At 41.3% G+C, this 24,467-nt stretch overlaps 1 protein-coding gene across 3 annotated transcripts in view; it reads left to right on the forward strand.

The window, feature by feature from the left end:
- The window catches only part of RNF38 (ring finger protein 38), a 196,147-nt gene that overhangs the window by 156,911 nt on the left and 14,769 nt on the right, over positions 1 to 24,467 (forward strand). For all 3 annotated transcript variants that reach the window (XM_038402385.2, XM_038402388.2, XM_038402386.2), the window contains 6 exons: positions 10,945 to 11,115; positions 14,750 to 14,911; positions 18,427 to 18,533; positions 20,565 to 20,649; positions 22,730 to 22,851; positions 24,017 to 24,116. In XM_038402385.2, coding sequence (XP_038258313.1) covers positions 10,945 to 11,115; positions 14,750 to 14,911; positions 18,427 to 18,533; positions 20,565 to 20,649; positions 22,730 to 22,851; positions 24,017 to 24,116 — 747 coding nt within the window. The remainder of the gene's footprint in view (positions 1 to 10,944; positions 11,116 to 14,749; positions 14,912 to 18,426; positions 18,534 to 20,564; positions 20,650 to 22,729; positions 22,852 to 24,016; positions 24,117 to 24,467) is intronic.

Consider the following 24,467-nt stretch of genomic DNA (forward strand, 5'->3'; position numbering starts at 1 on the left):
TGAATCTCCCACATTGCTGGGAGCAGAATAACTGACTTGCCGAGATAACTCTTTCCTGTCTCAGACCTGAAATGGTACGAAGAGTTCATCCAGATACCAGATGAGGATAATACCATCCAGCTACATTAAATGCATACCACCTTGCTGTCAGAGAGAGAATTATCATTATGTAAGTGCTGACAGTGCACTCAGTATTGTACAAGAAACAAATTAAGTAGACGCCGCCCTGAGGAGTTCACACAATTCAGAAAACTGCCTTTTCATGTGTGTTTTTAAATAAGATAATAATGGAAAGAAACCATATGTTGTGTCTACACCCCAGTAATCATTTGGGACATATAGACTGCAGAGACACCTTTGTGTGGGCAGATGCATTTCTCTCAGTACCAATTCTTCTGTACCAGTCACACTACTGTGCACTTCTCTAGCCCCCACTTCCGTACTGATTCATTTTTTTTTCTACACAGTTAACTTTGCTTCGCAGTTCTAGAAGTTATGAAAATGGGGTGACTTAACATCGTGGTTTAGGGTGTGAACTAACATTGTGTAAGAACCTTAATTTTCTGAGTAAAGCGCTTTCCTGACTTCAGAGTTGATTTCTCAACTTTAACAATGCATAAATAAACCTTTGAATATGTAATATTTTTATGAAGGGTATATGCAGAAGCATATCAGTCCATTTTGCAACATTTTTTTAACATATGAACGTTGACAGCCCCAATTCACACCAGTATAACTTTTTTTTCCTTCCTTTTCAAACAGAATATTCATTCCCTTTCTAGCTCCTGTGTGCTTCAGAGTCTGTTTGAGCAGTGAAAATTGCTCATATAATTTGTAAAAAAAAAAAAAAAATTATGGGCTTGATTCTCATTTACACTAAAGACACTCTACCTTGTAAATTACATTCACAGCTATTTCAAGACCCTTTACACTGCCAGAGCAATCTATTTCAGAAGCTGCTGATGCATCTAAGTTGATGGACCAGGGACAGCAGTTTTAATTCACTTTATTAAGACCCCATTCACTCCCCATTGGATATCATCTTCAGCTTTCTGGCATTCTGTAATTTTCAGATGCCTGTTGGTAGCAGTTCGTCTTCATCGTTGTTTCTTTGCTGCGGCACCTCAATCCTATGCAGGGAGTAGGAGCTGTCAAAATTGAGGTAATTTGTTACATGGTCAGAGTGCCAGAGAAGCAGAGAGGAGAACTCTCCTACAGCCAAGCGCTACGATATAACTGCATTTGCTCCAACCCCTCAGACAGAGACAAACACCTACAAGATCTCTATCATGCATTCTTACAACTACAATACCCACCTGCTGAAGTGAAGAAACAGATTGACAGAGCCAGAAGAGTACCCAGAAGTCACCTACTATAGGACAGGCCCAACAAAGAAAACAACAGAACGCCACTAGCCATCACCTTCAGCCCCCAACTAAAACCTCTCCAACGCATCATCAAGTATCTACAACCTATCCTGAAGGACGAGCCATCGCTCTCTCAGATCTTGGGAGACAGACCAGTCCTTGCTTACAGACAACCCCCCAATCTGAAGCAAATACTCACCAGCAACCACACACCACACAACAGAACCACTAACCCAGGAACCTATCCTTGCAACAAAGCCCGTTGCCAACTCTGTCCACATATCTATTCAGGGGATACCATCATAGGGCCTAATCACATCAGCCACACTATCAGAGGCTTGTTCACCTGCGCATCTACCAATGTGATATATGCCATCATGTGCCAGCAATGCCCCTCTGCCATGTACATTGGCCAAACTGGACAGTCTCTACGTAAAAGAACGTATGGACACAAATCAGACGTCAAGAATTATAACATTCAAAAACCAGTTGGAGAACACTTCAATCTCTCTGGTCACTCGATCACAGACCTAAGAGTGGCTATCCTTCAACAAAAAAGCTTCAAAAACAGACTCCAACGAGAGACTGCTGAATTGGAATTAATTTGCAAACTGGATACAATTAACTTAGGCTTGAATAGAGACTGGGAATGGATGAGTCATTACACAAAGTAAAACTATTTCCCCATGGTATTTCTCCCTCCCACCCCACCCCCCACTGTTCCTCTGATATTCTTGTTAACTGCTGGAATTAGCCTACCTGCTTGTCACCATGAAAGGTTTTCCTCCTTCCCCCCCCTGCTGTTGGTGATGGCTTATCTTAAGTGATCACTCTCCTTACAGTGTGTATGATAAACCCATTGTTTCATGTTCTCTGTGTGTGTGTGTATAAATCTCTCCTCTGTTTTTTCCACCAAATGCATCCAATGAAGTGAGCTGTAGCTCACGAAAGCTTATGCTCTAATAAATTTGTTAGTCTCTAAGGTGCCACAAGTACTCCTTTTCTTTTTGCGAATACAGACTAACACGGCTGCTACTCTGAAACCTATATAGATTAAGTCACAGTGTTAAGAGCTGCTAAGGAGCAACTGATTGGAGGTGCACACACCTATTTGCCCTCCCATTGAAGCATCTCTGGGTTTTATGCAGTCTTGTAAAACCCATGAAACAGCAGAGGACAAAGAGGGAGAAGTCCAGCTGGAAAGCAACTACTCCAAGGAATTAATTTTCAAGGAACCCTCCAGAATGTTTCAAAATCTGACCTAGGAGAGCACAGAGAAGAAAATCTTTAATTGAAAAATGCTCAGAGTGGTGTAATCTGATTGGAGAAGCATCTCTATAGTCCCAGTGCACACGTTGGATAGAAGATAATTATATGGGTTTGGAACCATCTTTACTTAAACTGATTGCTGCCTTATCCATGACATTTTGTTACAATACTATTTTATATTCAAAACATAACAAATTTGCCCATAAAACAGTCATAAAATATTGTTTAATCTGCTCATGCAAGGGGATACATCAGTTTCATCGTGTATATTCAGTTCAGTGAAATCACTATATTAAAAGAATGTAACATTCGCAGGGAAACATGAATGTGAGGAAATGGTTGTCTCCCCATATTCAGCCCTGCCCTCTTGTGCTCATACATTACAGTAATTTTTAATCACATGACATCATGGTATTATTTCCACAAGACTGCTCTCGCTCAGTGCTTATATCTGTGACCAATCAAAACAGATTTTTCACCTGACAATCAAAATGTGTTGTCTGTCTCAAATTTCAGCTTTTTAGCTCCACCTGTAGATATTAGAATTGTTCCCAAAAAAGGTGGTTGTTTTTTTTTAAATGTTAAGTCAGCTTTTCATTGCCTTCATGTAAGAAATGAAAGAACTATGTTGGCATACTTTTTTTTTTAAACCACCTTTGGGCAAAGATGAGATTTGGAAATTTTTCAGCCTGTAAAATTAAAGCTTAACAGCTTCTGCAAGGCATTTGACTTGGTACCATGTGGCATTTTGATTAAAAAAGAGAAAATTATGCAAAATTAACAGCCAGTTTTTAATCCATTTAATGTGTGCTAACTGAAAGATCTCAAAATGCAATGCAAAGAGGGAAACCTCATAGAGAGCATGTGGTGATTCTAGTGAGGTCCTGCAGGGATCGGTTCATTGCCCTATGCTATTTAATATTTTTATCAATGACCTAGAACAGGGGTGGCCAACCTGTGGCTCTGGAGCCACAGGTGGCTCTTCAGAGGTTAATATGCGCCTCCTTGCACAGGCGCTGACTCCGGGGCTGGCGCTACAGACACCAACTTTCCAGAGTGCCAGGGGGTGCTCACTGCTCAACCTGCTGCTCTGTCCCAAGCCCTGCCTCCACTCCACCCCTTCCCCCAACGCCCCTTCCCCGAACGTGCTGTGCCTGCCCTCTTGCCCCCTACTCCCCAAAGCCTCCTGCACATGCAAAACAGCTGATCACAGCAGGAGTGGGGGAAGGGGGAGGCACTGGAGACGAAGAGCTGATGGGAGGGCTGCTGACATATTACTGTGGCTCTTCAGCAATGTACATTGGTAAATTCTGGCTCCTTCTCAGGCTCTGGTTGGCCATCCCTTCCTAGAAGAAAACATAAAATCATTATTGAAAGTTCGTGGATGACAGAAAACCTAAGTGGTAAATAATGAAGAGGACAGGTCACTGATAGAAAGCTACTTGGATTGCTTGGTAAGCTGGGCGCAAGCAAACAATGTGCCTTTTCATAGGTCCAAACGTAAATGTGTACATCAGGGAACAAAGAATGCAGGCCTGTACTTGCAGGCTGAAGATTTTATCCTGGGAAGCAGGTGATTCTGACAAAGACTTGGGGGGGGTCACGGTATATAATCTGCTGAACATTAGTTATATTACCTCTGTGTTTGGTACTTGTACTCGCCATAGTAGTGGCCTACTTACGCAGAGGGAGAATAATGATATTCCCGTACTTGGATGACTGCCTGCTGAAAGCACCAACGCTGCAGACAGCCATAGATACCACTCAACGTATGATAAAACTCTTCACCTCCTTAGGACTTTAAATAAACTTACAAAAGTCCACTCAAACAGCTGTCCAATGCCTGGAATTCATTGGAGCGAACCTCAACTCCCTCGAAGCAACTGCCTCCCTTCCAACAAAACGTTTTCTGACTCTACCACCTTAATCTCAACAGCGCAGAACAGCCTGCAGGCGTCTACCAGAACTTGCCTGCAACTTCTAGGCCACATGGCCACCACGACATCTGTCGTCCAACATGCAAGGTTACACATGTGGTGCCTTCAAGCCTGGTTACGGACAAATTATGCTCCCCACAGGCACAGCGTAAACAAACTCCTCGCCATGCCCAGTGTGGTCAAGGACTCCCTGCAATGGTGGACCAATCCAGACAACGTCTGCAGGGGTGTGCCGTTTCAGCCGAATCCACCAGTGCTTACCATCACCATGGACATATCCCTCCTAGGCTGTGGGGGCACATCTACGGACACCTTCTGTACAGGGGCCCTGGTCTCCAGCGGAGTCCCAGCTTCATATCAGTCTGCTGGAACTACAAGCGGTTCAAAATGCCTGTTCTCATTTCCTACCACTAATCCAAAACAAAACGGTACCGATCCTCACGGACACTGTAGCCTGTATGTTCTACATAAACAGGCAAGGGGGAGCTCAGTCACATTCCCTGTGTGTGGAAGCCATATGTCTTTGGCAATGGGGCATCAAATGCAATCTCCATGTTATAGCTGCCTGAACAACACAGCAGATGCCCTGAGCAGGACCTTTTATCAAGATCACAAATGGGAGCTGAACACACAGGTCATCCGAGATATTTTCCAAGTGAGGGGGTTCCCAATGATAGACTTCTTTGCAACTGCCCAAAACTCCAAATGCCCCCAGTTCTGCTCCAGAGCAGGACTCGGTTGACACACTCTGGGTGACACCTTTCTCATCAAGTGGAGAGCCCCCTTCCTGTATGCCTTCCTGCTCACCTCCCTCCTAGCCCGTGTACTCCACAAGATAAAACAAGACAGATCCAGAATGATCCTAATAGCCCCCACATGGACACGACAAATGTGGTACCCTTACCTTCTCCACATGTCGGTCTGTCCCCTATGCATGCTTCCGCTTCTGCCTCGGCTTCTATCTCAAATAACCTCCGTTACTGCACAAGGTGAGTAGCTTTCTCATCTTTAACGGTGAGAGTAATTAACTATCAGAACAATTTACCAAGGGTTGTAGTTGATTCTCCATCACTGGCAATTTTTAAATCAAGATTGGTTGTTTTTCTAAAAGATCTCCTGTAATTCAAATAGGAAGTAATTCAGGGAAGTTCTGCTTTGTGTTATACAGGGGGTCAGATCAGAGGGTGGGCTGGGCATGCAGGGTCTCTCTCTCTCTCTCTCTCTCTCTCTCTCTCTCTCTCACACACACACACACACACTCTCTCTCTCTCTCTCTCTCTCTCTCTCTCTCTCTCTCTCTCTCTCTCTCTCTGCCTATATTTCTGCCCAGAGACGCCGTCCTCAGGGCAGACGTGATGCATGGGTGGGGCATGCAGGGTTAGCCCTCTTCTCCCCTCCAGAATTTCTGCCCAGCAGGAATGACAGGGCCAGGCCCCAGTTCCCTAACTGGGGAGGTGGGAGAGCCCTGCAGGGAAGCACTGACTGACGGGCTGGTGCTACATCCTGGGCCTGCGCCAGTTGCCCTGCCACTGTGACAAGGAGCATACCGCTGCCCCCCACCTTGAGTGTGAGGCTGCAGGTACCCCCTCCAGACCCCCCCAACAGTAGCCCTCCAGCACTCCCTCCTTTCCCCCATTTTGTTTCAGTAAATAGAGTGGAATGCTTTGGGTTAGTTTTTAAAGTGATTTTGGGCTATTAATGCAGTAGAAATCTGGCAACCCTGGCGCTGGTCCCTGAGACACCTGACTCCTCAGAGTGCAGGGCAGAGGCTGGGGGCTGGCTGCTGCTGAGACTCACTGCCAACTTCTCCCCTCCTCAGACAGGCCTGGGCTCAGCAAAACTGCCACGGAGCTTCCCCGGGTGGGCAGGGCACAGCAGCGGAATGCAGGGCTCCCTGGCCATGCTGCGGAGGATAGAACACTCGCGCCTGCTTTCTTCAGCATCCACAATGCCTCTCCCCTGCTCACCTCCCCTGCACAGCGCTGATTCCTGCCTCCTCCTCCCAGTACACAACTGGCTTTAGCCCTCAGTGCCCCATGTCTGCCCCTCACCTCCCCTGTGGAGCTGGCTCTAGCCCTCAGTGTTCCACAACAATACAATATTTTTGTATTAATATAAAGCATATCTGAAATTTCTGAAATCAACAACTTTAAAAATCCGGAATTACTATTTCCTCATTGCCGGAAAACATTGGCCCTAGATATAAGCAAATGGAAAAGGCCTATTAGAATGGAAATGGCCAAGCATCTTTACCTGTAATGATCACTACACACTCCAGCTTTAATATGTAAATATAATAAAAACACAAAATGAAGTAAAATAGTCTGAAGCAAGAGGGGGGAGGGATAGCTCAGTGGTTTGAGCATTGGCCTACTAAACCCAGGGTTGTGAGTTCAATCCTTCAAGGAGCTGTTTGGGATCTGGAGCAAAGATTGGGGATTGGTCCTGCTTTGAGCAGGGGGTTGGACTAGATGACCTCCTGAGGTCCCTTCCAACCCTGATAATCTATGATTCTATGATAACATGTTTTCTCAGTGTATTGTGAGGTAAGCTATCAAGATATTATTCTCAATAGTGAATAATAGTGGTTGTGTGTGGATAAGATCAATATTCATAGGTTTTAAGGCCAGAAGGGACCATTATGATGATTTGTTACACAGGATGTTAGACTAGGCCATAGAACTTTACCCATTAATTCCTGCATCAAGGCTGTAACTTCTGTTTGAAGTTTTCTAAAAGCTTGTAATAGGTATCTAATATTTATTTAAATATGTCGTCACTGAAGTCTGTTTTAATATGCTTCAAGAATCTCCACCAAACTGTTGTACTATAGTACTTAATGTTGTAGTATATAAATTAATCTTCGGTTATTCAGAGAACCAATCCTCAGTTTATGGTATACAATAAAATTTCATTTGCAGAACAATAACCTCTTACCACAATATAAGACTTTGGGCTACCACATAAATTGCATTGCAGTAGATGCTGGTGAATAATCAAGGACAGTTAATAGTACATTTCAGGGGAAACCAAAATTCAGCTCAAACTAATCTCCTGGAGTATATCAGCCTCTAGTAAACATTGATTTTTGGGAGGTCATGACCTCAGTGATGCCTACACAAAACTTGACAAAGGTTAGGCTGCTAGAGTACAAAGACCACTGCCCATCATGCTGACCACTATTGTCTCATGTTTACTTGTACTCCCCTGTTCCTAGCCATCTGTTTCTTGTCTTATACATAGATTGTAAGCTCCTTGGGCCAGGGACTTGTCTCTCTTGTGTTTGTACAGCACCTAGCATAAAGGGGTCCTGGTCATTGACGAGGCTTTTGAGCACTATGGTAATACAAATAATTAGTAGTAGTAATAGAGTGAGGTTGATTACACCTCCAGTACTGGCATTTGCTCATAAGCGACATCTCTTTACCACCTGCAGAGTCAGTATTGTCAATATATACAGTGTGTTGCGTGTTGACATCACTCCTGGGCCTGCAGAGGTGGAAGTGTGTTGGAGGCAATGTTACTGAGCCATTGGGGACCGATTCATGGCACCTTCTAGCAGTTCCCCTCCAATCAGTAAACAAAGTGCTGTTTGTTTTGCACATATTTGTATTGAGACAGAACTGTCAGTTGTACTGCTGTACTGAAAACCTGCTTTTCCTCATTCTTAGGTTCTCCTCCATGACCTTGCCTGCACAGAGCCATACTGCAGGAGTTGTGTGCCTCGCCATGGCACCTTTTTAAAAAACCTTTGGCAGTTCAGGGTGTATATGTGCTCCTTTAGCCTTGTATTCTATTGTGCAGGGGTATGAATACTGCAACCCTTTCAAGATGTCCCTCAGTTCCTCTCTCTGCCATCTAGAGCATTCATAAAATGTTGTAAAAATTGTATGTAAAAGTAGAAAGGTTTTTTTTGGTAGTTTTAAAAACTTTGTAGTTTGATTTTATTGCAGTTTTCTTCTTCCTGACGATGGCCCCCATTAACATAACAGCAGAGCACCTCAAATCTTGAATGTATTTATCCTCACAGTACCTCTGTGAAGTAGGGTAGTACGATCATCCCCATTGTACAGATGGGGAACTGAGCCACAGAAAAGCTAAGTGATATGCCCAAGGTCATGCAGGAAGTCTGCTTCCTTTACATTTCTGAAGTCCCAGACTATTGCCCTGGTCCCTAACCACCAATCGTCTTTCCTCTGGGACAACGCTTGTTCCAGCAGAAAGACTGGATTTTGTACCCAGCGCTCAAACTGCTTCACTTGACAACATGATGGGTTTCTAGGTCAAGGTTACTTTCTTCTGTTGGAGTGTGAAGAATCTAGGACCCCTTTCACTAGAAAGTGTTATGCTTCTAAGTGCAATTGGTGTTGAAGAGACTTCCTCTTCTTTGATGTCTTGGCAACAGTTATGACTTAAGAAAAGGAGTACTTGTGGCACCTTAGAGATTACCAAATTTATTTGAGTATAAGCTTTCATGAGGTACAGCTTGCTTCACCGGATGCATCCAATGAAGTGAGCTGTAGCTCACAAAAGCTTTTGCTCAAATAAATTTTAGTCTCTAAGGTGCCACAAGCACTCTTTTTCTTTTTGTGGATACAGACTAACACGGCTGCTACTCTGAAACCTGTCAGTTATAACTTTAGTTATGGCTATTTCTGCAAACAATGTTTTTAAGAAAGGAGTGGCTTTTTCCATTCCCTGGCGTAACAAGTTAAAGGATTTTACAGTCATGACGCTTCCCATCTGGAAGCCTTCTGATTCCTGTGACTTGAATTTGGTTTCCACTAAAACTACCATGAGTCTTTCTGAGTCCATAGGACCTTTCTCTCTCTACCCCTTTTCCCCTTGTCTTAGGACTGTCTGCTCAACCAGGAGAGTCTTGGAGCTGAATTCTGATGGTAGTCCTGCCCTGTATAACCTTCATGTCTGTCTCAAGGCCTGTATTTTTCCAAAGCCCCATAGCCATACTGAGGGAAGTGAAGTCACTTCCCGTGGATATCAAAATTTCTGTCTCTCCTTAGGAAGCCTAGCAGTCCGTGGCCTCTGGAAAGCTAAAGATCAGGCCATCTCAACTGAAGGGCTGTCTTAAATGCATAAGACTGTGCATGTGCTCCCGATAGAAGCTGGCCTACATTTTGTATCTGATTTCCCAGGGTTCATTCACTAGGGAGTATGGCTGCTTCAGTGGCAAGTATCCACAATATGTCCTTAACAGAAACCTTATGGGATTCCTCTCTGAAATTCATTCCACACCTTCACAAATGGGGATTCTCTCAATCCTGTGTCCAGACTAGATGCTTGTTTTGGGAGGGGGCAGTGCTTTGATCGCTTTTCAGTTAGCAGTGCTCCTTAGCCCACCTCCTGAGAACGGTCTGAAAAATTCAGGGGAAAAGGAAAACTTTGGACTATTTTTTTTTTCCATTTTAAGATGAACTGTAGAGCTGGTTAAACTTTTTCAAATTTAATTTCCATGAAATGTTTTCCTTTCCTCAACCTGCTGCCCTTCTCCTGAGAGCATACTAACTAGTGTCCTGTAGCATGCCCTGGACAGGCAATTTCAAAGGAGAGAAGAGGGGCTACCTTTTACAGAGCTTAGGGTTTGTTACCTTCACAGAGCCACAATGACACTTTCCTCTCCTATGCTTCAGAAGTTAAGGATTCTAGAGGTAGAGAAGAACTGAGCAATGCTTGGGGTTGGAATATTTATACCTAGAACTTGAGACAAGTTGCTGCTTAACTGTTATAGCTGTGTTGATCCCAGCTGAGTGAAGTAATACCTTCTATGGGACCAACTTCTACTGGTGAGAAAAACAAGCTTTCGAGCTTACGCAGAGGTCTTCTTCGAGTGACCTGATGAGAAGCTCTCTGTAAGCTCTGAAGTTTGTCTCTTTCACCAACAGAAGTTGGTCTAATAAAAGATATTACCTCATCCATCTTGTCTGTCCCTTAAAATGGTTGTGTAATCATGTAGTTAGGCATGTGGTTCTGAGGAGGCAACACGTATGGAGAATAGAAGCTACTGGGGTAAGTAACCCCTACCCTTCTTGTATTTCAGTCAGAAGTCCTGCCTGATCCTGCGAGATGCGGAGCACCTTCAACTCCTTACCTTCATCTGAAGTGAAGGGTACTCAGCACCTTTCAGGTTTTGCCTGTGATATCAAAGCTCTGAAATAAATCTCAGTTCTTGAGTGGAAGTATCTCTTTTGCCACGTTAGGGTTATATAAAAAAATCAATGCATTCTGAGGCAAGTGGTACATTTCCTTTGAACGCCACTTTTAGTGAACAACGAAACTATTACAAATTAAAGGAATATTCAGGTTAGAAGCAGAATTGTAAAATTGTAAATGTGGTCTCTTCTTTTCTTTTACAGATGCTTCAGGCATGCTCAGTCCAACACTTACCAGTGCCATACGCAGCATTTCCACCCCTTATTTCTAGTGATCCATTTCTTTTGCATCCTCCTCACCTCTCTCCACACCATCCTCCTCACCTGCCACCGCCAGGCCAGTTCGTTCCCTTCCAAACACAACAGTCACGGTCGGTATGTATCATATTTTACTAACTAACTTTCCTAGAATATTTGCTGTTATCATTCATCTGGCTTTATGGTAGGGGAAAGTGGGTGCACCTGACACGCAGTAACTCTTACAGGTTTTTGATGCAATGGCAGAGCTTCCTAAGCAAAAGTCCATGGCCCATAAGAATATCAGATGCAAGAAATTACAATCACCTTTGTCTTAATAGTATTTCCCAGGCCATGTACTCTCTTGTTCCTCCTTTACTCCTGTCAGGAGAGCCTAAAATAATGTTCACCTTTTTCATAGATTTTCTACTGCTTCTGCAGTTTTTTCTTCTCTCCTGGGAGCAGAAAACAAAGTCTAAGTCGAGCAGTGGTCTTGGCGGAACAAAATCACAGGTTGCTTCCTAGAAAGAAATAGGAGAATGTGAGGAGGAATTTTCCCTTTCTCCTCTCCTTGCCCCCATCCAGTTACCTTAGACAGATTTTTTTAAATTGCGAATTTCGATGGAACAAAGGAGAAAAGCATAGTGCCTTGTGTCCTTGAAAATGCATTCCAGAGAACCTAGATATTTTTTGGATATGGTTATGGAGCCCTTCCACTCAGGGAAAGCTTAGTGGAAAGGGTAACAGCTCCATGATAGGGGTCCATACAGAAGTGGCGCTTAGGTGACCTTATTTTACATATTTCACCTAACAAAAAGTGAGACTTCATAATCCCCGTTTATTAACTCTTTGGAGATTGTGGACAGGCATCTATATCCTCCTAAAGGCTTGTTTGGCTGGCACTTTAGAAGATGCCAATATTTCATTAATACATGAATACAAAAGAGCAGTTTCAATACGATCAAGTGCTCAGGCCTGTGCCTGCCCCTTATGGCTGAACCTCTGAATCAGGTGTGGTGTTACACTTAGATCAGATGACTCCAGTATGGTAGGGCTTGACAGCTCCTATGCCATGCCCACAGGGTTACAATGAGTGCCATAGAAATGCCTACAGTGTAAAGTTTTGTTCAGCTGAACAGGGGACAGAATTTCCCATTCCCTTTGTTTCCACACAGTGATTTCCTCTGTTGTGTTTCGTGAAGTGGGTGGAGCTATCTACCTGCAACCAGGAAATAAAGAGGCAGTTAGTAAGACAGTAGGGGATTAAGAATTTTTAAAATGTTGAGACCAAGATTGATCTGATCATTGGGCTGACCTTTCTTAATAATAAAAGTAATATATAATATAGCAACTCTTTAGATTAGCATATCTAGCCTCAACCGCTGTTATGCACTATTTATGAATTCCTCCTAAAATTGTTTTTTGGGCTGGAACTTACGATGCTGCTTCTCTGCCCGGAAATAATTTAAAACAGAACTGAAAATCTGTTGAATTTATTACCAGTGTGTTTGTGGGGGGGGATGGGTAAAATAAGGGGTGCCTCCTACTCTTGACAGTTTCACTTATGGTCCTTTACTTTGTTGTTGCTGCCAAAGAAAGACCCACCGAAGCAGATTTATTTCCCTTTTATAGGTAGATAATTGACTGGCTTCTGAGGTTAAATGCCACAAAGTATCGTTGCAGGGCTAATATTAGCGTCTTTCTAATTAAATGATGTCGCAAACAAAGCTCACCATTGTGAGGATTGCTGACTAGAACTTGTATACATTCATTGGGTTTAATAACCTGGGCACCCCAAGGGAGGATTTTGGTGCCCAAGTGCAAGGGGTGGGGAGTGGAAGGGGGGGGAGTGGAAGCCTCTTATTTAACAAGTGATCTCTTTGTCACTAGGTAAAGGGAGTGTTTTTAAAATGCCTTATGTAAAAGCGATACAAGATTGACATGGTTATGAAAGCAACCAAGATAAGACACAAGCTCAATACAGTGTGTCCATACCCTGTGTTTTAGTGGCAGGGGAATGGGGTTTGGTGGAGGAGGCGTGGAGGGAGGATAACAGTTCTTTCTTCACGTGCAAACAATGAGCTTTCCAATAGGAAACATTTTTAACTTGCTCAGGCACATAGCGGAAGCTGAAGGCATCTAGAAATATGTAGATAATGGATTTTATAAGGAAATAGTAGAGAACTGGAACCATTTTTGAGATAATCTATGGATTAGGCACTTCTTTGTACTAAAGGAGTAGGGTGTTAAGATATTGCCCACCAATATGTAGCCTACTGATTCAGAGGACCATTATTAAAGTATTTCTGGATTCCAGTAGTGATTTTACGTGATTCATTTGAATAATCTGTTTATTTTAGATACTTACCTGGCCCCCACAGCACCTCCCACTCTTCAGTGTATTTATTTTCACAGCCTTCCCATGAGGTAGGGGGAAGTGCAGTTATTCCCATTTTATAGATAGGGAGCCAAGGCACATGGAGACAGTGGATTTCCCCCAGGTCACACAGGATCTCTGGAGCAAAGAACTGAGCATGGGTCTCCTCTGAGTCCCAAGCTCACATCCTGACCATCTATCCACTCTAAGTCCTTTACTGCAGTGGAATATTTTTTTGAAGAACTTGCATTGACTGAAATGTTTCTGTATTACTGCGTACCCTTGTGATTTTCTGTGTACCTTCGTGAACCTCTCTGGTTGCTGATTTAAAGGGGTTATTTTTTACTATAGATCAGGGGCTCTCATCCTATTTACCATTGTGGGCTACATATGCAGCTGTCTGTGTTGTGTGCCAAATCCATGCAATATATATACTACTTGTATGACCCTGAGGATGTGACATGGGCTGCAGCTGTGTGCTGATTGTGCCGCGGTTGAGAACCATTGCTATAGACTGTGGCCAGAAGGACAAAAGAACTCGGAGCCTCTTGCTAAAAGTCTTTCATTTGACGTTTCACAGCTAGTTTTATTCTAGTGCGTGAGGAGAGCAGTCTGCTGCTCATATTCTTAGGGAATTACAGTAATTTTCATGGTTAATTGCCAGTTTGCAAATGTCCTGGCCTCTGAATGTGACTAGCTGGGAAATGTTACTATATACTAGATCATGGGTTCCCAAACTGTGGGTACGTGAGACATCTCGGAGGAGGGGGTACACGGGAGAAATTGTGTAATGGTGGGTTTTATTAATTTTATTTTTTGCATTTTCATAATAGGCTACTCAGACAAAGCTTAAAACTCTGGGAATTTGTTGTATAAAATATGGTAGTTAATTTACTTCAAGATGTACCTATGAGAACACAGATACAGAGACGCTGATGTACAAAGTCCTCACCTCCAGTCACCGTACATTTGCCCAGCAACTATGCAAGTTAACTGAACTCAGAACTTAGGTTTTTTTCAGTTGTATACATTTCTCTATATCTGTATATAACAGTGAAATATGGACAGATGGTTAAAGACAGGTAGCGTTAAGAAGACCTCACAAAGTATCAGTGATGAGAAGGGTAGGGGTACATGGGCATTTAGTATATCTGAAAAGGGGATGCACTATAAGAAAAATTTGGGAACCTCAGTACTAGATCCTTATTTAACCCCTTGGGGGATAGCTAAATGGTTGTTTTTCCACTAGTGTTGAGGACAGAAGCCATGAATCCAGTCAGTTCTGTTTGTTCTGTAAAAAGATGACAGCAACCAGGGAGCACAAAGCTGTAACCTTGTCTCATCTGTGGGGAAAAATTAACTATCCTAAATACAGCAAACACTATTTCTTCTTAGCCACTTCAAAGGATAGAGAACGAAGTAGAACTGCTTGGAGAACACCTTCCAGTAGGAGGTTTTACCTACCCTCCCTCAGCCCATCCACCAACATTGACTCCCTCAGCCCCTCTCCAGTTCTTAACGCACGACCCTTTACACCAGGAGGTGTCCTTTGGAGTAGTAAGTATTGCTTTCAGCACTTCCCTCTTCCTCATGCTATGCTTCTCAATTCATCAATACCCTGGCATGGGTGGTGGTTGTACGTCACAACTATTTTATTTAAAAATAAAATCAGATTACTGGGTAGAATTTTGTTAGAGGCTGTCACTGCATAATGAAATTTGTTTAATCTCCATGTCTAAACAAGTCAAAGGTAATTTATTAGTGACATCATGTAATGGTTTCTGATAAATATTAACTGTAGAGAGCCTGTCATGCCAGTTGCTTAGAAAAGGTTTTCTGTTCCAGCACAATCTGCTACTTCTACTATACAACCATAGTGTTGAAATGCTGCACTTGTTTTGTAATGAATTTTTATGACACTTAGGTATGTCTGCACTGCAGTTGGGAGTGTGCTTCCCAGCTCGGGTAGGTAGACACATGCTAAAATGCTTAAAATAGCAGTACAGTTGGGATAGTCTGGGCAACGGCTTGAACTCACTGCCTGAGTGTGCACCCAGGTGCTCCAGATGGATTTGTACTCTGATGGTTAACCTGAGCTGTTGCGTATGCTGCTGTGGTTACACTGCTATTTTTAGCATGTTAGCTCAAGTAGAACTAGCATGTGTCTAATCTGCCTGAGCTGGGAAGCACACTCCCAGCTGCAGTGAAGACATGTCCTAATTGGTTGGGTATGGACATGTTCCACAGCAGGGTGGACAAAAAACATTTTTCAAGTTAAATCATGTTGCTAGTTCATTAATTCCCATTTTATCCTCTTGAATTGCTGCTGTCAGTCATCTTATGCTTGTTTGTTTTAGTTTTCTGGTGGTTAGGTAAAATCTGAAATTCTTTAAAGATTTTTTTTCTGCTAAGAAATTTCACGCTTAAAATGCTTACCTATACAGAAAAAGGCAAGTCCATGGCCTCGTTAATATCTTTATTCTGAGACCTAATCAAACATTAAATGGATAAGCAAATAGTCCATGCTACATTCACAACCACTCCCATCTTCCAATACGTTGAACATCCAGTAGTTAAGAAAGCTAAAATGTTTTGGCCAAGTTATACTCCTCTGTCAGGGTTTGTAGTCTGAAGTCAATCGGAGTTGTGTTCTTAAGTCACGTAGCTGCTTTTGAAAACCTTGCTCTTGGGTGCCTAAAATGGGCTTTGGCCTTTGTGTATAAAATGTTCACTATCACTTTGTTAATGTATTGAAAGTGTAAATAATTTTTCACTGTTAGCACTGAGCAGTTTTGTTCTGAAATAATATTTTAATAAAAACACAATTTAACCCTGGATCCTGCAACCATATCTGCACATATTTATTTTTAAGCACATAAGTAGTTTCATTGAAATCAAAGGACTATTCATTAAAGTTACATATTTTTGTAAGTGTTTGCAGCATCAGGGCCTTCATTTTCAGTATCTTTTTTTACCTGTAGTGCCTTGATTTAATTTGCTCCACCCTGTTGCCCATGCTACTTCATTTATGTGTGTTGGCGGGAAATAGGGTTTTCTCAAGTACAAAGCTCAGCTTTGTACAGTTGAGGAGGGATGGGAGCAGGGTGATTGTTTTTGATTAGCAAATTATAGAACTATCAGTTTTCCATGAGACTTTAGATTTGTTGATTTGTACTGTTTGGGACAGGGAAGAGTAATCTTTGACGCTTTATGAAAAATGATAAATGACTCCTAAATGTTAAAATTTATCCAGTATTTTTCATACTGATTTATTGAAAAGTTAAAGTTTGATGCTACTTATGTGAAATAGAAAAGAAAATGAAGTATTAAAAAGTAATTAGTCAATGGTGAATGGCTCTATTTCTGATTTTCTTGTATTTTCTTGACTTGGAAATAAGAGTAAATGAAGACACACACAACCCATTTTGATAGTGTTGGTACTTGTACTTGGTACTAGGGAATAAAATGAAAGCTTATTGTTTTGGAGTAGAAGTCAAGTATTTAAGGTGAAGTATTTGTGGGAAAGAATGAGAGATTGCTATTATGTGTCAGTGTGTCAATTTATTGTCATAAATTTTGGGTTTTAAGTATGCATTATATATTTATATCATTTGTTTTAAAAAATTTCTCAATTTAAAAAAAGGAGGATCAGGTATTTTTAGGGACCTTCTACTAATTGTAGTTCATTTGCATGGATGGCACAAACATGAAGGATGACTGACAAAGTGCCATCAAAATCCTTCAGTGATCTTTCCCTTCAATAAATAAATTATTCAATACTCTTTAAATGTCACTTCAAAATAAGTGGCAAAATTTTACCATGTTTGCCCCATTTTAATAGGCAGAGTCAGAAATGTTTGCACAATGGTACCGAGGACTAGCCTATTCTCATTCCCATTTGGGAATAAACTATACTATAAGTAGGGACCTACTAAATTCACTGCCGTAAAAAACACATCACCACCGACTGTGAATCTGATCTCCCCTGTGAAATCTGGCTATTGGAGGGGAAGCGCAGGGCTCCAGCTGCTAGTCCTGGCCAGGCTGGGGAGGGACAGGACTTCCTCTTTCCCTGCAGGGGCTGCTTCAAGAGCTGGGTCAGACCCACCTCTGGGAACCTCCGCTGCCTGCAGGAAATTCCTTGGCTGCTGGTTGGGACAGCACCTGACCCGGACAGGAGGCTACAGATCCAGCTGTTAGCCCCTGACCCGGACAGGAGGCTACAGATCCAGCTGTCACCCCCGCACCTGGACAGGAGGCTGCGGGTCGAGCTGTCAGCCCCCAACTGGTAACCTGCCCCTCACATACCTTGGACCCTCACTTCTGCGCTGCTGCTGGCAGTGGCACTAGCTTTAGAGCTTGGCACCTGGCAGGCTGCCCAGCTCTAAAGGCAGTGCCCCTGCCAGCAGCAGCGCAGAAGTAGGGGTGGGAATTCCACGACCCCCTACAATAGCACTGCAACTCCCCACCCTCCTTTTGGGTGGGGACACCCATAGTTACAACACTGAATTTCAGATGTAAACATCTGAAACAGTGAAGTTGACTTTTTAAAATGCTATCACTGAAATTTACCAAAATGGACTGTGAATTTGGTAGGGCTCTAACTGTAAGGAAACTCTATACTAGTATAACTGTGTCCACACTAAGGCTTGTGCCAGGGTAACCATATCAGTAGGTCGTAAGATCACAACTCTAACCAAGTTTCAGAGGGGTAGCCGTGTTAGTCTGTATCAGCAAAAACAACAAGGAGTCCTTGTGGCACCTTAGAGACTAACCAAAATAGTTATTCTAGTACTAACCCGGTTTTTAGACCAGGCCTTAGAAGGATTTTAAAGACTATTTTGCATGGGTTACCCGTGTACGTTGTATATCTCAGCCATTTCACACAGAATGATGGAAGCTGCATAATTAGGAATTCTTGTCTTAACAAAATTGTTTGTGTTTGAATAAACATTTTAATTTTATTTGGTAATGTGTTTTAAAAATCAGTTCTAATAGTCCAAATTTCAGTTAATTTAAATATACTAGTAAACTGTGCAAGAAAATACTGAAGCTTTTCTTCCTCCTCACAGCCTTATCCACCCTTTATGCCTCGAAGACTCACAGGGCGCAGTAGATATCGATCCCAGCAGCCAATACCACCACCCCCTTATCATCCCAGCCTGTTACCATATGTGCTGTAAGTTTTGTGCAGCTTTTTGTAGCTTGTTAAATAACGTTTTTAATATACTTTCATTTTTAAATGATCCCTTTAACATAGGCCTTATCCTGTCCTCAGCCCAACACTGTTCCCTTTCAGGCATAGCACGTAGCAACACCTGTCCTTAGTTTGCCTCAACATTCCCATGTTTCTTCTTTCAGTTGCTTTTTTCAGTTGTTTTTAACTTTCTTACATGTTTACCTTTCATATCCAAATTTCCCACATTTGGGCTTTGCCCACAAGCAAAAACAGTTGAGCCACTTTCAAGGATGAACAGAGTCAAACACTTGCTATTATATTTTTTTTTTTTAAGTGTTTGCATCCTCTTGCAAACAGCGCTAGCGCTTCAACAAGCAAATGGTAGAAATGTGGAATTGGATGGGGACATAGTCCCAGAGTCACTCATGGGTCTCTTCCTGATTCTGTGGAAGGCTGTAGAGAGTTGGTCCACCTGTAACAGTATATAAAATATACTTGTATGCTAGGTTTTTGTACTTATTTTTTGTTATGCGGGTACATGTTACGTTCTGCAGTGTCCTTACAATGGGATAAAAACTTAAGTGTTCATACTCAATTCAAATCCAACAGTCTTTATTCAGGGATAAATTGCTTTGCTTAGTTTGAAACAGTTTTATTGAAAAATAATGGAACATTACATCCTGTTACTTTTTCTTATTGACTGAACTGCTAATCTGTTGTAGATGCTGAATTTCTGTCCTGAATCCAATCAGCCATTTCTTTAAGAGGGTGGGGAAGAAACAAAATTCAGGGATTGTGATGGGCCTACAGAACTGGGTAGGGCCCCTTTCTGCTGGAATCGGGTGGATCAAAAGTCAGATTCCGCGTGCTTTGTTTGTTCTGTGGATGCTGCTTCTGTTTTTGAGCTGAACATAAAATGCTTGGAAAGAGAAGATGAATATTTGTATTCTTTCCTATATCTGAAAGACAACATTGAAAAAGCTCATCGAGTTTCAAGTCTTTTGTTGGATTCCCAAACTTCCAGTTTCTTTCACTATGAACACTCTGCTGTTCCAGTCTCTGCTAAATTACATTTGAATAAATGATCCAATGAACTTGCAAAGCTTTAGATCACTTTTCTTGTAGAACTTCCCCAGATGCTGTGCCCTCCTGACTTCCCCATCCCTGGTGACTTAGCAAAGTCGAGAGACTGCTGTAGTCTGTCTGAGCCCAATGAGACCACATTTACAGTGCTCTAGAAATCTTAACTTGTGAATTTCCCTACTCTCTGCTGTAAGTTTTAAACTATAATGATGAATTTTCTTAATTTTTGGAATATATATTGCTTGTTTTTAATTTAAAAAAAGAAAAAAATTAAGAACAGAAAAATGAGCACCCCAAGCTTGATCTCATTTCCCAGATGCAGAAACCCCTCTGTCTTCTCCCTGGTCTAAATTCCTGTAATATACACATGTATTTGTGAATGTGCAGTGGGAGCTATTCTCAAAATGTGCAAATGAACCAACTTGCATACTTATTTACATGTATTTGTGTATTAGAGAACTTAGGCTTTTTGCATTGCAGAGCCACATCAAGTTTGGGGTTACTTGTCTTTGGTCATTTTTTTGATCTATTTTAAAAGCTGAACAGATCGAAACCAGAAGTTCTGTTCTGAATTTTAGTTATCAATGCAATGATACTAGTTAGGAGGTAAGGTTTCTATGGGAACATTGACTCGTAGGTATCTGAGACATATAATCTTATAAATAGCAATTGAAGATATTCTACTGTGTGTCTCATGTGCCATGTCTTGGAGTTAACTTTGCTGTGAGTACCTTAACTGTTGAATTGCCTGAATTCTAATCCTTTATTTAATGCATTAATTTAATATTTCCATTTAATTTCTAAAGCATATTCATTTTAATAAGTTAACAAGATTACAGGTGAAGAACATTGGGCATAACTTTCTGAAAGAAAGTAAAAGTGTATTGTTTTGGCCAACTGTTTAATTTTATGTATAGTAAATCCTATCCCTGATTGATCTTCCTGCAGATCAATGCTTCCAGTGCCACCTGCAGTTGGACCAGCTTTCAGCTTCGAGTTGGATGTGGAAGATGGAGAGGTGGAAAACTACGAGGTTGGTTTATGATGTGCAAATATGTTTGGGGAACAGTAGTTAACTTAAATGATGAATTTATATTGACTACCAATCTTTTTTTTTGGGGGGGGGGGGGGGGAAGAGGGCTTCTAAATAAATGTTATGTCTGAAAATAGAATCTAGAAACACTACTTTATGCCTGTTGTATTGGATGTTAAAAACTAAGATGTTACACTTTTATTTTGTTAATATTTCTTTTCAGAACCCTCCCAGACTACTAATCATTAATTGCTCAGCTTTTCATTCTAGATTTCACTTTTTTCTTGCATTTTAATTGATTTTTAAATATTTTACAGAAGTAAAGTAATTACATTGTGCCAATAATGTCATGTAGTGCATTTTACATGACTTGCTAATCGATGTTAGCTTTACACATTAATGCTAATATTATAAAATGAATTCAGCTAAATGTGGAACATAATGCTTACAAAATTTCATCATGCACTTTGTTGCCTTAATATTAAGGGTACTGTCATAAGTAACAAGTATTGGAAAAAACATACCAAGAAAGTTACAGGTTAAAAATCCTAACCTTTGAAATATGGAAATAAGGTATAAAAGGTGTGAACTGGAAGAGTATATAAATATGCAAATATCATTTCAGTTGATGCATTCTCTAATACAAATATTGATGTGAAAATAAAGCAGTAAACCATCATAGGGTGTGCACTTAGATGGCCTGTTGGTTTAGGAAGTGCACTGATAACCTAATGTACAACTTGAAGTAGCGTATTGTTGTTGGAGTATAGCTTCGTTCTTTTTAAAACCATTCTTCTATCTCAGTCCTGGCACTTGGGTTATAGTTCCTCCCAGCTAACAGATGGACAGTGATATGTCTTAAGTTTTTCCTTTCTCTTCCCTCCCCTTCCTCCCTGCTCTCCCCCAGTTCCCTGAGCTTAGAAACCCACTTCTCCCTTTTTCTGTTCCCCAGGAACCTTGCTGCCTAATTAGTAACAGATGGTGACCAGACAGCTACTTTAAGTTTTCGGCGACTTATTGAAACAGTCAGGCTGCAACTCTAGTGAGGGTTTTTGTTTGCTGCTGCTTCCCCCCCCCCCCCCCCAACAGAAAGTGAGAGCTGAAATGGCAGCTGTGCTGAGGGGGAGAAGTAAGAAGGCAGTTAAAAGTTTTCTCCTCATCTGCCTCTCCTTTGCAGCTCTTCCCACTGCCTGCCTCTCCTTTCCCTTGATCCATCACATCTGTTCTGCATCCTAGCAATGGTGCAGTATTTCCAGTGTGATATGTGTGAGCTCCTCTGGAGCCGTTGCCGTGCAAGTTAAGAGATTGGATGATCTTGTGGTTAAGACAGTAGGCTGGGCTCAGGAGATCCAGATTCAGCTTTCACTTCTGCCTGTGTGAATGACTCACCTAATTTCTCTGTGCCTCAGTTACCCTGATGGTGAAGCTGAGTTTGCTGCTTCCTCACTTCCCAAGGATATTGAAGATAAATCCATGTACATGGGAGAAGTGAAGTGTTCTGATATCGTGCTCCATAGTGAAGCCTATACATGAATAAAAATATTCTACTGAAAGAGTCTGCCCAGTTCAGTGTGACTTCATCATTCCTTGGAAGCTCAGCACATAATCTCCAGATTTGAACTCAGCTAGGCAAGAAGTGGGAGGCAGAGGTGTTGTCCCTTAAAAGTATAGGTCAACCAGGTAGCAATATACAGTCAGGTTGGACACCTGTTTCCTCTGATTATTCATACTATTTCAGTTTTTTTCTGTCTAAAACAAAATATTTATCATGCTGTGAGTGCAGCTGCAGGATGGATTAAGAACTGGGTCATGAAGATTTAGATAACCCAAACAGAGCTTTCTTATACAGTTCAAAAAGTACTTACCTGGGAGCAAACTCTGAAAGGAATGTTTTCCAAGAGCCTGTAATGTAAGGGAAGGGGAGATAAAGATTCTCAATCCCTCTTGCTAGAACTTTGGATGAAACTGTATGGTGGGATAGCGATAACATTTTATGTCAAAAAAAATAAATTGCAGTTGTAGGGGAACTGGAGTTCCTTTGAACAATGAGTGTAAAAAGCACAAACTCCTCTTTCTGCAGGCACTGCTAAATTTGGCAGAACGATTGGGAGAAGCCAAACCGCGAGGACTGACAAAAGCGGACATTGAACAGCTTCCATCTTACCGGTTCAATCCAAACAACCACCAGTCAGAACAGACTTTGTAAGTGCATTACTTTGGCCTCTCAGTTTAAAATGCATTATCGGTCATTTTGATCCTTAGGTTGGAGTCCATGGTAGCCAGTATTGTAACACAAGTGCTCAAAATGCACATCAAATCGTATGTGCCTTTTTAAATTTTCCAACCCAGATAATAATTACCCTAACTTTGGAATTTGGGATGTTTTAAGGATTAAAATGATGAGTAGGTAAAGTTGGAACAGTTTTTAAAAGTTGCTTGCTACATTAAAGGGACATCGTCAACTTGAAATTTACCCTATATCAAAAATAGTTTCAGGCACTGTCCCTACCTCTGAATGCCCTTGCCAGTTTTTGTGGTTTATGCATTTTCCTATTAATCTGTTTATCTGTTCTATTTGGAAGACCACACAAACAAAAGGAGAAAATGTTATACATGGGAGGCAGTGAAAGTGACCATACACAAAGTGCTGTCAGATATACGAAGTAAACAAACTGGAAGGAAAAAAAAATTGCCTTTTTTTCAGTCTTCTAGTTACAACAGTCTTGGGTATTATTTGTAACGAGAAGTAAGGAATAGATTTTCAGGTAGAAATGTGATTGTTTTTTGCTTTAAGTTGACGATGTTTCAACCATGATTAATCTGTTTTGAAAAAACATATGACTGAACAGAAATATAAATTAAAGGGAGAATTTCTAAAAAGAAGTAATCCTATCCAAAGTTCACACTTTAAGAGGGGAAAAAAAAGTGGCAGCTCATAATTAGCCTTTTTATATATAAATATTTTAAAAAAAACAAAAACCTATCCTAATATTAAAACTGAATGAAAAGTACTTAAGGGATTTGCACTGACTAATCTTCAGCAGCTCATTGCAAACTTTAATATTCTTATGAATCACTGTAACAAAATCTTGCTAGTGCTATTGATTGGAATGGTGAAGATCCTGTGTGGTGGGAGCGTTAGCCCTTCCCTATGCTGAGGTTTGAAGCAAAAGGTACACAGCATTGGATCAGCTTTGTTTACACTGGCACAGCCAGTCTACACTAGAGGTTTGTACCCATGCCGCTCCATCAGTGTAGCTACCCCTACTGAAAACCCCACTGCAAGCACAACCTATAAGTTGTCTATAGAATGTCAATTTGTTGTTTGAATAACAAATAACTTCAAACTCTGCAATCTTTTTTTTAGGTGCGTAGTATGCATGTGTGATTTTGAGTCAAGGCAGCTACTTAGAGTCTTACCTTGTAACCACGAGTTCCATGCCAAGTGTGTCGATAAATGGCTTAAGGTAAAAAAATAAAATAAAATAAAATAAAATAAAATAAAAAAAAATGTTTGTGAGAATTTATAATAGCCTAGTTTGTAGTTGTATTTATTTTCAGTTGCGTTTCATCTCTTATTTTTCCTTTCTGATATTTAGGCTACAAAAGCCAACAGACTAAAAGTGCTGCCTCCTTTTGCAGTAGCATTATTTTCTAATAGTTGATGAAGGGAGATTATGTGAACTCTATATCAAAACTAGTGTCGTTAAAAAAACTGACATGAAGAGAATTATCTTGACCAACAAATTTAGTTAATTTTCAGTTGGACGTAACCATGCCTGTATTAATATAATTTTATGATAAAGTAGGAAAGTTTA

The sequence above is a fragment of the Dermochelys coriacea genome, chromosome 5, assembly GCF_009764565.3.
Source record: "Dermochelys coriacea isolate rDerCor1 chromosome 5, rDerCor1.pri.v4, whole genome shotgun sequence".
Classification (NCBI taxonomy): Eukaryota; Metazoa; Chordata; order Testudines; family Dermochelyidae; genus Dermochelys; species Dermochelys coriacea.